This window comes from Mandrillus leucophaeus, unplaced genomic scaffold (genome assembly GCF_000951045.1).
Source record: "Mandrillus leucophaeus isolate KB7577 unplaced genomic scaffold, Mleu.le_1.0 Scaffold147, whole genome shotgun sequence".
Taxonomy (NCBI): domain Eukaryota; kingdom Metazoa; phylum Chordata; class Mammalia; order Primates; family Cercopithecidae; genus Mandrillus; species Mandrillus leucophaeus.
In genome coordinates, this window is record NW_012101443.1 from 2,172,824 (window position 1) to 2,185,552 (window position 12,729).

The 12,729-nt window shown below is 34.5% G+C and overlaps 1 protein-coding gene across 4 annotated transcripts in view; it reads left to right on the top strand.

Annotated features, from left to right (window-relative positions):
• Nucleotides 1-12,729, top strand: part of TSC22D1 (TSC22 domain family, member 1) — a 144,316-nt gene that overhangs the window by 32,308 nt on the left and 99,279 nt on the right. The window contains exons 2-3 of one of the 4 annotated variants that reach the window (XR_001005437.1): nt 5,282-5,451; nt 6,329-6,470. The exons of 2 other annotated variants lie outside the window; for them this stretch is intronic. Coding sequence is in view for 1 of the 2 variants with exons in the window: in XM_011974612.1 (XP_011830002.1) it covers nt 5,295-5,451; nt 6,329-6,346 (175 nt within the window). In the remaining variant the exon portion in view is untranslated. Of the gene's footprint in view, nt 1-5,281; nt 5,452-6,328; nt 7,609-12,729 lie in introns of those variants that run through there. One more of the 4 variants, XM_011974612.1, reaches the window with a different exon arrangement.

Here is a 12,729-nt window from a genome sequence, read left to right on the forward strand (position 1 = left end):
CAAGCGATTCTCTTGCCTCAGCCTCTCAAGTAGCTGGGACTACAGGCGTGTGCCATCACACCTGGCTGATTTTTGTATTTTTTATTAGAGATGGGTTTCACCATGTTGGCCAGGCTGGTCTTGAACTCCTGACTTCAGGTGATCCGCCTGCCTTGGCCTCCTAAAGTGCTGAGATTTCAGGTGTGAGCCACTGTGCCCGGCCAAATTTAACCATTTTTATATTTAGTTTTCTTAACCCTTAGGTTGCCTTATCCTTTTTTATAGTCAATGTGGTTTATGCAACTGTGTTTCTATGATTGCCTTTTATCTTTTGTTCTGTAGTGGATTAACTACTCTAAAATATATATATTGTAGATCGTTTCTTTTTCATCTGTTTTACTTCATCTTCTACCTTAGTGGAGCATGAACATATTTGGGTTATCTGTTGCTTGTCTTTTCACAAATATTTGATACTTATATCTAGTGGACTAACTTGAATACCAGTAACATTTTTGGATGGTATATTTTCCAAAAGGGATGCAGAGAAAATATACTGATAATAGAATTTGGCGAGATGTTGAGTTCTAAAAATGCTTTAATAGTTAGGTTTTTCTATTTTCATTACAGTTTTCTTCTCTTTTAGGAAATTGATGTCCTTGATTAGGCACATATCCTCATGATGGTATTCAGCCCCTTAAGTTCAGACTTCCTTCCCATTTTTTTTTTAATTAAAAAAATTATTTTTAACACACAACTTTGCTCAGAGTCTTCCCTATTTTTTTTTAAAAATGTATATTCCATTTGATAATACACATAAGCTTTATGGTTAAGAAATAATCTTTACCTCCAATACAATACCTTAGTTAACTAATTCCAAAGAACTTGGTTAGGTTTTTTTTTTCCCCCCCACCATTTTGTTTTGTTATGGGGTAAGATCTCTCCCTTTTTGAAATTGGATATTCTGGCAGTATCTGGTTTTCATACTACTTTTAAATCTCTGAAAAATAATATCAGAAATCTGTAATCATTGTTGCAATTTGGGTAACATTTGTGTCATCTCAGGATAATACCTTTGAAATTCTGCTAACTATACTAAAAAATCCTTAGAAGTTGACAACCCCAAAAAGAGACGGATCCACGAAAGTTTTTTTTTTTTCAATTTTTTATTTTTTGAGATGGCGGAGTCTTGCTCTGTCGCCCAGGCTGGAGTGCAGTGTCTCGATCTCAGCCCACTGCAACCTCCGCCTCCCAGGCTCAAGCAATTCTCCTGCTTCAGCCTCCCAAGTAGTGGGACTACAGGCGAGCGCCACCATGTCCAGCTAATTTTCTGTATTTTTAGTAGAGACAGGTTTCACCATGTGGGCCAGTCTGGTCTCGAACTCCTGACCTCAGGTGATTGGCCGCCTCAGCTTCACAAATTGCTGGGATTATGAGTGTGAGCCGTGGTGCCTGGCCGAAAGTTTATACTTTTGATAAATTTTTTGTTTTCTGTAGGATTAGAAAGTTGAACTTTTCAAGTGTCTACTTTAGATATCAACCACTTGACAAAATTCTTCTTTGTTTTTTGATCAGTAACTTATTTGTAAAGCATTTACTGAGTTACCTATTCCATGTGCCAAGCACTTTTCTAGGGGCTGGAGATAAAAGACACACTGCTTCTGTTAAGCATGTTCTTTCCTTTTCTTCTTACTGCCAGCTAGGACTGTTTTGGATACTTAGAGGAATTTGTGAAAAATTTGTTCTCTTTGTAGAAGTGCCTTAGAACCAGTATGAATGGGTAATAATAGGTAAAGAATAAAAAGATGCTTCCAATGTATGTAGAATGTCCAGGTTAATGAATAATCGGTAAATTTATAAACCATTAAGTTCAACTTTAGATCGATCAGTTGTAGCACGTTTGAGTAGAAATTGGTCTTTGTAGAAACGTAGTACCTTCTATTTCATAGCTTAAATAGGTGTAGCCTTCCCTTATGCTTAGATATTAGAAATGCTTAAAACTAATAAGCTGCGTATACTCATTTAATAATTTAATATTGAGAACAAATATTGCAAACAGCCTAATTTGATGTACTTCTCATAACATTTTCTCAGTGGTATTTATATATAAAATACTGTTTCTGATTTGAATATACATGGATTTTCAGTAAGAATCTTTAAAAATTTCATTATTTACAGAAAATGTTAAAATGATTTCATTGATGTACTGGTAGGTTAATAGATCTATGACAGCCATTTGAGGTAGCAGCTCAGCATTGCTCATTTTGTTAGCTTTGGTTTGAAATTTTTTCTCTAGTGGTTGAAATGTAAGTCTTGCAGTGGAAAAAATATTTCCCCCTCTTAAAATATCACATAGAAGAATGTTGTCCACTAAAATAGAATTAGGTAAGGGCTTCCTGTATTATTTTTAGGAGTTTCCATCAATAATAATCTCACAAAGGCTGCTCTTTCTTGTTCAAATAATGATGTCATTTTGAAAGCATCTTTACGTTTTTTACATAAATGATACATTATCAAATTCAGAGTCTTCGTAAATTATTAACTCTTAAAGCAGGAGAGATACCGCCTCTCCTCAGTGATTTCAAAATAATTTCTACTTAGAGAAATCTGTTTATTCATTTCTGAGTATGAGTGTTGAATTAGGATGTTTTGGTACTTCAGGCAAAATAAATAAGTTATATTCTGAAAGTGTTCTGACTTAGGGGAAGTTTGTAAAGATTCCTTTTCTCCGGCGAGCTCTCATATTTAACTTGCTGTGTAACCTAACCTAACGACATTTGGTTTTTTTAAATCTAAGTTTGTTGTACTTTTAATCTATATTATACTGTGGTGTATGATAAAGATTTGGATGCATTTAACGTAAAGTTCCTGCTGTAGGAGAAATTCTAAATTTAGACTAATATTAATCTGAGCAAGATCTGGTTTTTTGGGCGTTGTTTTTCATTTTCAAAGTGAAGTAGGCCTGTAAACTTAAAAATGAAAGTTACCAGGTATATTTCCTATTTCAAAATGTACCTCTTTCTTTTTGCCTGTATTTTCACTCACTTATATGTTATTATTGATTAGTATTCAAGAACCAAAGGAAAACTATTGAAAAGTTAACTATTGGAAACTAAAGGAAATTTGGAAAATCATATCTTAATTATAATCTCTGAATAGGTTTTAAACTGTTTTAAAGTAGTTAAGTTTTACTTAGATTTCATTAATTTAGAAATCTTAGATAATTTTCACTGTTAATACTGAGCTATTACTATATGAAAAAGAATAATTTGTCAAGGAAATTGATTAGAAAAGACTAGAGGATGACTGTTTAAAGCACTTTTGTAGCACCTATTTGCACCATATAGGTACAGTGAAAATGTATGTAGATAGCTCCAATGTACTGATTTTAAGCCTTTTTCATCTGTTAAAGAGCCACTCCTTAACAACTCCAGCTGTGGAATGCTTTGTTAATCTACTCGGGGTTTTTTAGGCTCTTGAAACCACTTAATTAGATTGCATTTATTAAGATTCAGTATTCAGATCCTTTTTTAATTTGTATTCCTTTCTTCTTACCATCCGTCATATACCTCCTCATTGTGATTATACTGTAAAATACTTTTTAAAGCCTACTGATCTAAAGAATAAACTCTTTTAAATACTAAAAGACTTTTGGACTTAAAATCTATTGGAAACTTAAATTGAAACAATAGCTGCCACTTAGGTGCATAAAGTACTTTCATAATTATTTGATACCTCTTGTTAGGTGGCAGTTTCACCTTCTTTCCAATTTCTTTTTTCTTTTCTTTAATATTTGGTAATTGCAGATTTGATGGTTAAATTAATAGATTTTCTTTACTTAGGTCAAACTGTCTTCATTTCTCATTTGTACAGAATTGGGTATGTTCCTCTGCAGAAGGGTTAGCTCATTCTTTTCATCTTTAAGCTTTTAAAAATACTTAGTCTGAATGTTGTTAGGTAATGGAATAATCATTCCTTTTCAGCTTTTGATACATTTCCAAACTGGCTGGCAGAGCCAGGAGGAAGTGAAGGCATTAAAAACACTAACTTTGGTTGGTTGCTACGTTCTTAGTGCTGAGACTATAACCTTTGTTGGTTGATTGATAGAGAACAAGAGAACACAATCCTCGTTCCACTAACAGGTAAGGAACCCTTGTGATAAACAGTTGGTATGAGAGGGAGATTACTTGATAGCATTTTATAAAAACTTTATCCCAAAATATAACATGTCCCAGAAATAGGATACTGTGACTGACTGTATTTCATAGAACAAGGATATGCAGCACCATTATATTTAGAATAAGATCTGAAATTTAATAGGGTTGTATTACTCTGTACCACAAAGCATAATTGATCTGTTTTCCAAAGGCAACACTGTTAAAATTTATCCTGCAGTCCCTGTAACTTTAAATATGTATCTGCCTATCTTGTTCTCCTTTCAGCTTTTCCTTGATCAGATGCTATGTGCTTTGAACTTCCTTCTCTTATTTACCTTATTCCTATAATAAAGCTAACTATTTTCTAGTATCTTTGCCATCATCTGTAATTTGGGTATATCTTACTGCTTTAATTTCTATGTTATAGCCATTAATGATTATTCCTGGTTCTTCTTGACCCAAAAGAAAATGATTATGCATTTTAAAAAAGATTTTGAGTCTGTATTACCTATATTCACTATTCTGCCTTCCCAGTTTTAAAGCTGAGTGCTTGAAGAATAAATCTTTTCAGTGACAGTAGTCATAAGCTTTGATAAAATACAGGCTTAGCTTTGTATTGCTGTAATATGGGCCTATAGTGTGATTAATTCTTTAAGTTAATGAAGACTTGAACTCAGAGAAGAAATTCAGCTTCTTAGACTTTCCCAAAGTTTAGTAGTATTCCTGTTAATATGCTTGATTTTTTTCTGTTTCTACTTTTCAGTCCATCTTCTTTTCTTTGACAGAAGAATTAACTGGGACTCCTCCTTTGATATATCTGAGGTTGCGTGCCTTTTCCCTGTCCCTTAAAGACAACTATGATCTTGTTTCCAGTCATAATTTATCATTTTTGATTTGGTCTTCCACTCAAAGTTGAGTGGTTTATCACAGAGTGTGTTATGGCTTAGACCAATACAGGTCCCTTCTTAATAGTTACTGAGGAATTAATCATTTGTGGTGTGACAGACTTCTAAAATTCAAATGAAGAAGGCACTAAAGAAAGTATGCCCAAAGGTAGCTCTTTTTATCCTGAGGATAAGCCATTACAAACTCAAATGACCAGAGAATGTAATTTCTTAATAAGAATTTTTTCTTAAATCTATATTCAGCTCTCTATTTCAGTGCTTCTCTCCTACCAGAGGTGCAAGGAGTGATCCTAGAACCACAGATACAGCCAAGACCACGGAGAGCTTTTGACGTCAGGGGTCCACTTTCTCCACTGAACCCTTGGAGACAGAATATCCAGCTTCTGGAGAGAGTGGGAAAGGATAATAAACAAGTGGGTGCTTTCCATTATTTACTTGGGTTAATTTATAGATTGGAGTGTCCTTCCATTGCCCATTTAATTCTATGGTAAACTCCTTGGGTTCATTTAAGAACCAGGTGGGACTGCAATCTGTTTGTTTTTCTAAGAATGCTAACTAGTACTCATTCAAAAATGAGACCTAAAATTTAATTTTCTCTCCAGATAATTAAAGCAGTGGATGATTTGGGGCACATGATTTGACGAATGCCTATGTAGTCCACAGGAATTTTAAAAAGGGAGTATCTACCCATTTTGGCCTTTATGGTATTAGTGGACTTCTAAGTGCTCTTTATATTCCAGTAATTTAAAAGGTTCTGTATTTCATCTTTGGGCAAACTGGACATTTGAAGTCTAATTTATACAGTCAGATGTCCAGGTGTTATCCTACCCTGTTAGTGAGAACCTTTTGGTCTTCTTCCTACCTCAAATGTTAGGACTTCATATTAGATCTTTTAAAAGATGCAATGATAGTACTATTACGGTTTTACTGTCAATTCTAGGCTTCATTCTTTAATAAAAGATAAGTATGAATGAATGTAAGTTTCAGGATACAATATCCCTGAAAGCTATGTTTAATATACTCAAAAGTCATTTTCTAGTCCCTAGGAATAAATATTTGTGGTAAAAGAACCCTTTCCTAGATTTCACCCATGGCATTAAGATGGTTTTCTCTTAGTTTCTTTGATGCCAAGGGTAGGATTTGATTCCAGGAAGTTCTTATCACCTACAATGGGTAGAATGTGAACTTGTTACCTTTTGGCAAGTTTTCATTTTTCCTTGGTGGATTCCTTCTGTGACTCCAGGTATCTTGATAATGGGAGACTGGTTTATTTGTTCTCTAATTGCCCAGATTTCTTTCAACTGGTAAAACATCATACTTCTTCAGCAAAAGGAATTCTTCTAGCAGAGCCTTCATGGATGATATCTGTCACACATGCCAGCACCTGCAGTTTGGAAGGCAGTGGTGAATGGATCCATGCAATATGTCTAGAAGACACAAGGATGAGCCAGCCACCTGATCTTGTCATTTATAAACTTTTAAGAATTACTCTGGTTTACTTTTGGTCTGAAAATGGAAAGGCTCAAATAATGAAATAATCTTTTCAGATTGGAATTTTACATGGCCATGAAAATATTTCTTTCTATTCAGAAGACTGAAATAGAGGAAGCTTGAGAGACTCCTTTCTTTTAAAAGCAGCTCTCTGTATCTGTTTCATTTAAAAGATTTGTGGGATTGAAAATCACCTTAATGAAGTAGGCAAACGTTTTTTTAAGTAGTAGAGGAAGTCCAGAAAACTTAATGAAATGGTTGTTTCTGTTGCTTGACACTGAAAGTAACTAGTAAATAAAGGCTGAACTTCTTAATTATTTGAAAACTGCTTTTAACATTAGGATATACTCTTTTAGCTCATCTTTGGTGGTCTTGAGCCTTATTATAATTGTCAAATCAACGTTTCTAACAGAGAAGAAATATCTCTTGAGATGGAAGTAGCTTGGTCTGTCCTCTAAAGTAATAGCTACCTGTTAAACTTGAGGTATTTTTTTTCACACTGAAGGCATACTAAAGTTTGAATAATACACAAAACAGTAGTGTACAGAGCAGAGGCACTTAGTATTAGAATAAGCCTGTAGGTGTGAAGGAATAAGTGTTGCAAAATAGTTATTTATCCAAGCCATCAATTAATTGATTGAAGTAGTTATCAAAATGTTTCTGTTTCTCTCTTTCTTTGGTATCTATTAACTGGTCAGTCAAAAGCTATTAAAGAAAATTTTTAAAGTCACATAATGCTGCCAGTTTGTTAAATTTGTTATAGATTTTAAGAACAGATATTCTAGAGTTATTAATATGGAAGCAGCTAAAATGTTTTAGGAAATCTCAAAAGTTTTAGAAGCCACGTTTGCTAAAGCATAACCTGCACTTAGTCTTTCTTGGCTCTCTGTATTTTTTTATCATTATAAATAAATTTTTGTAAGTATAGTACTTAAAAGTAAGTTTAAAGGATCAATTTGAACTGAAATTTCCCCAGAGAGCTTTGAATTCCCATAAATGATTACAGCTTTTTACTCCTGACTTGTTTTTAGTAAATGTTAATAAGACAATTGGTTTACAAACACATATAAATTAAAAAACAACTGTTAATCATTTTAGGAAGAACTGAAGGAACTAAAAATGAGATTTGCTTGGAAATTAAGTTAGTTGAATTCTTTGAACCAAAGTACAAACCACTTTGTGTGGCCTGTGAGATTATAAGCTTCTTGTTTCAGCTTTGAAGATGAAAAGTGATTTAATCTCTTAATCTCATGCTTTGATTGAATTTTAGCTCTGTTCCTTAAAATATGCAAAAAGAAATGTAAGTGCATTTCTAGTCACCTCATGCCACTACAAGCTATTTATTTAAAAGTGAAACTTTTTGTATATTATTGTGAACTGATTTGTTTATTTAAACTTTTATTTTGGTGAATTTACCTTTGAATTTTTTTATATTTTATGTCACAAAATGAAGTCCTATATTTTTCAGTGTTTACTTTATGAATATTAATATAAACTTTTTTCTAGAATGACTAATTGTGTAATATCTGTATTATGTGATAATTTGAAATCTAATAAATATTTTCTCCATGAAAAAAATGCACTTACTGATAATGGCTTATTTCTGTTTCAGGAGTAGAAACTGAAAACTGCAACAGTATTTTTAAATGTATTTTAATTTTAAGTGTCTTTCTCTAAGTATTTCTGAATATATATTCTACCTTTCTGTATGTTACATTTTTTTTTTCCCCAGAAAAAACTTTTTTTGAACTGTTAAAGTGATTCTTCGTGGGGGTCACCAGTGAATGTATGAAATAGGTGATTTGTTTTGTATGTTTTTGCATTTTCCTGATTAGCATCATCTTACCTTTGTTTCCAGAATTGGATTTTTTTAGATGCAATTTTTGTACATCAATTTTGCAAACCATTAAAACTCTCTTGAGTTGATACTGTAAATATCAAGAGTAATTTGGCCAAGTCTTTTGATGCTAGATTGATCAAAATATAACTCTTATAGAATAGCATCCAAAAACAGTTCCTTTACCCAGAAGAACATTTGAAAATAATGGCTGATTAGGGACTATGCAATTCATAAGAACTGTTGAAGTGAAAAATGTTTTGTATTTTAGTGTTCTACTTGCACAAATAATTGTAGAAGGAGAAATCTTGATCTCATAGTCTCTTGTTTTTAAATCTTATCAAGACAGCATGGAAAGGGTAATATTTAGTTTTATTGATTCTTGTTTTTATAGCTACATAATTTAACTTAATTGAAGCCACAGGAACAATTTACCTTTTCTATGCAGGATTTGCTTAGAAGCTAGAGGATTTCCTTTCAGAGTTGAAGAAAAGTTACTGAAGAAGTAGACCCCCAAAATTAAAAATAACGTTAAGATGGGGTCCTAGGCAAGAAATAAAGATTGAATTAGTGACTGTTGGTGGATTAAAATGTAATAATTTGGCTCCCGAAAGAAATTATACTCTGAAAAAAATCAAATTTCTAAAAGGCAGTTATGATTTAGAATAGCTGTTGTATTGGGAGTGGGGGAAAGAAAGGAAGCTAACATTCTTGGCTTTATTAACCTGGTAAGTTTGGAAAAAAATGTAAAGATTCTGTGGACAAAATTTTGTTTTCAGAATTAAAGCTTTTAAAAGGTTTACAGACACAGTATATGTCAATGAAAGGCTGTATTTTATTTGAATATAAAATAAATCTATAACTTTTCCTATATGTGTATGAAAGGGTAGGGTAGGCATGGAAGTTAAAATACACCCTGTATTAGAAACCTGAAAAATATTGCAAAGATAATGGTGACATGAGTTTTTAAAAATAATTTTTAAAACATAGACTCTTCTCTACATCATCAGTAACCTTCAAAATAACAAAATTTAAAGAATGTTGAATTTGGCTTACCATTGTATTTTCGAGGTGTAGGAACATAGGCTTATGGTTTAACCATCACTGACTAGATTAGTATAAAAATCTGTTTTGATTGTTCTTTAGTAAGGAAACAAAGTTTTTTTTTTGTAGCTTCTGTTAAAAAAAAGTAAACATGACAAGCAGTGTGACTGCAAAATCCTGACTTTATAGGTTATTGTAAATATGTACACAGATCTTATTTTCTTTGCCATGTTGAAGTAGTCTGACAAATGTCAGTGCTTAGATGTCCTAAGCAATTTTTTGCTTTATTTTTATCCAGGTATTTTTGTTTCCCTTTAACAATAATATTTCATAGTACTTTAGTCCTGAAATGTGAAAGATTGTTTCAAAATTAAGTACTTAGGTATTCTGGAGTGATTTTTCCACTAATGTATACATCTAAGGTAATTAGATTACTTCAGTAAAAATGTTAGTGAACTTTGAAGTATTCACCGGAGTTTTCAGGAATTATGATCAAAGGGATCTTTGCTCAAGAGGTAAGGTATGGCATAGGTAGAAAAATATTCAAAATATGTTTAATATTTGAATTATAATGTAAACTACAACAGGTATCCATGGGTTTTCAGACAGATGTAGAATTAGGAAAATAATTTTTCTTAAAACTCTCAGAGAAGAGAAATTGATAAACCACAAATTTGTTTTTGTATGTTTTTGGAGTGCATTTAGAAACATGTCCACAGACATTGTACTGTTTGTATATGTAGCCTCCTATATTCCAAGGCATTTCTTACCCCTGCTCTCTTAGTATTTATGACTCATATTTAATTTCTCAAGCTTGAGCACTATAAAAATATTGTACTTTGGTAAGTTGAGTACATATTTCATGAGATTATTGCCTGGAATATTTTTGGCAAAAGTTTTGCAGGTTTTGGCAAAGCAAAAGGAAAGTATAGTCTCGTTTTGCCTGTTTCTATTAAATAATACCTAGAACTTAGAAAACAATTGCTCAACTTAGTAACTTTTATTTTGGTTTGAGAAATTAAGGAATTCTGTAAACGTTTACTCAACACTGTAACTCAGAAATCTTGTCCTGAGGATCAAGAAATAACATTGTTGCCTGGTATATAAAATAATTGACAGGAGAAAGTGATATACTATTATTCTCTAGGGAATAAGTAGGTTCAAAGGGTTATGTTAGAATAATCAGTATATCTAGAAACGAAGCAAAATGCAATATTGAATATGGACAAGATAGGAAAATAGGACTTTTCCCGCTACAATTAAATTACTAGTGTAATTTACTCAATAGAGGATAACATCGAAAAATGCAATAATCCTTCATCATGTTTTTGAGTTCTTTAAAAACAACTGCTAGTGGACATTTTTGGCTTTTTTTATTTATTTTTTTTATTGAGACAAGGTCTCACAGTGTCACCTAGGTTGGAGTGCAGTAGCACCATTGTAGTTCACTGGAGCCTGGAACTCTTAGCCTCAAGTGATCCTGTTGCCTCAGCCTTCTCTGCTATAGACATGCACTGCCATGTCTGCCTTTTTTTTTTTTTTTTTTTTTTTCCCCCTTGAGACGGGGTCTTATTCTGTTGCCCAGGCTGGAGTGTAGTGGCTCGATCATGGCTCACTGCAGCCTCAACCTCCCCAGGTTCTGGTGATCCTCCTACCTCAGCCTCTCAAGCTGGGACTATAGGTATGCACCACTGTACCCAGCTATTTTTGGTATCTTTTTGCAGAGTTGGAGTTTATGTTGCCCAGGCTGAGAAGTGATCCTCCCTCCTCAGTCTCCTAAAATGTTGAGATTACAGGCATGGGCTACTGCTCCTGGCCTGGCCTTTATTAAAATAATTTGCTATTTATTCCACCTTACCTTTGATGTAGAAAAAGTGATAATGTGAATCAATATGCCACCATTATCTTTGCTAAGTTCTTTGTTTTAGAACTTAGCATTTCATAGCTGATTCCATGTACATTCAGGATACTGTTTTTGTTTGTTTGTTTTTTTGGAGACAGTCTTGCTCTGTTGCCCAGGCTGGAGTGCAGTGGCGCAATCTCAGCTTGCTACAGCCACCGCCTTCTGGGTTCAAGTGATTCTCCCACCTCAGCCTCCTGAGTACCTGGGATTACAGGCACCTGCCATCATGCTCAGCTGATTTTTCTATTTTTGTAGAGACCAGGTTTCACCATGGTGGCCAGGCTGGTCTTGAACTCTTGACCTCAGGTGATCCACCCGCCTCGGCCTCCCAGAGTGCTGGGAAGGGACACTCTTTGCTAAGAAGTTGATTCAGAATTTGCTTCCATGCCTTTTTTTTTTTTTTTTTTTTTTTTTTTAAATTTGATACGGAGTCTTACTCTCGCCTAAGCTGGAGTACAGTGGCATGATCTCGACTCACTGCAACATCTGCCTCCTGGGTTCAAGTGGTTCTCTTGCCTCAGCCTCATGAGTAGCTGGGATTACAGGCATGGACCACCACACCCAGCTAATTTTTTGTACTTTTAGTAGAGATGAGGTTTCACCATGTTGGCCAGGCTGGTCTCCAACTCCTGACCTCAAGTGATCCATCTGCCTCAGCCTCCCAAAGTACTGGGATTACAGGCATCAGCCATCATGCCTGGCTAATCATGCCCTCATGTGAACCACTACGCCTAGCCCCCCCTCCCATACCATTTTTACTTGAAAATTACTTTAGAATTACCTAGCTTAGCACCTTTATTTTACATACAAGATAATTAGTATCCAGAAATACCACATACATTTCTAATATACTATTTTTAAACAAATTGTAGTACTCAAGTCTCTTCACTACCAGATGTACCACTTTACTACTTGCTGCTGCTTGTTGATTCTAGTTTGGGACGACAGAGCAAGTCTGATCCCTTTCAAATGTGACAGCCTTCAAGATAGCTATTACTTTTCCATCAATTCCAAGCCCAAGTCTTCTACATATTAAGTATCCCCATATTCTTACCTCTTATTCATGTAGCATGCTTTTGAGATCCTTAAAGATTTTGTAGATGGGCTGGGTACAGTGGCTCGCACCTGTAATCCTAGCGCTTTGGGAGGCTGAGGCAGGCAGATCACAGGTCAGGAGATTGAGACCATCCTGGCTAACACGGTGAAACCCCGTCTCTACTAAAAATAAAAAAAACCCAGCCGGGCGTAGTGGCGGCTGCCTGTAGTCCCAGATACTAGGGAGGCAGAGGCAGGAGAATGGTGAGAACCCGGGAGGCGGAGCTTGCAGTCAGCCGAAATCGTGCCACCGTACTCTAGCCTGGGCGAGTACGTCTCAAGAGCAAGACTCCGTCTCAGAAAAAAAAAAAAAAAAAAAAA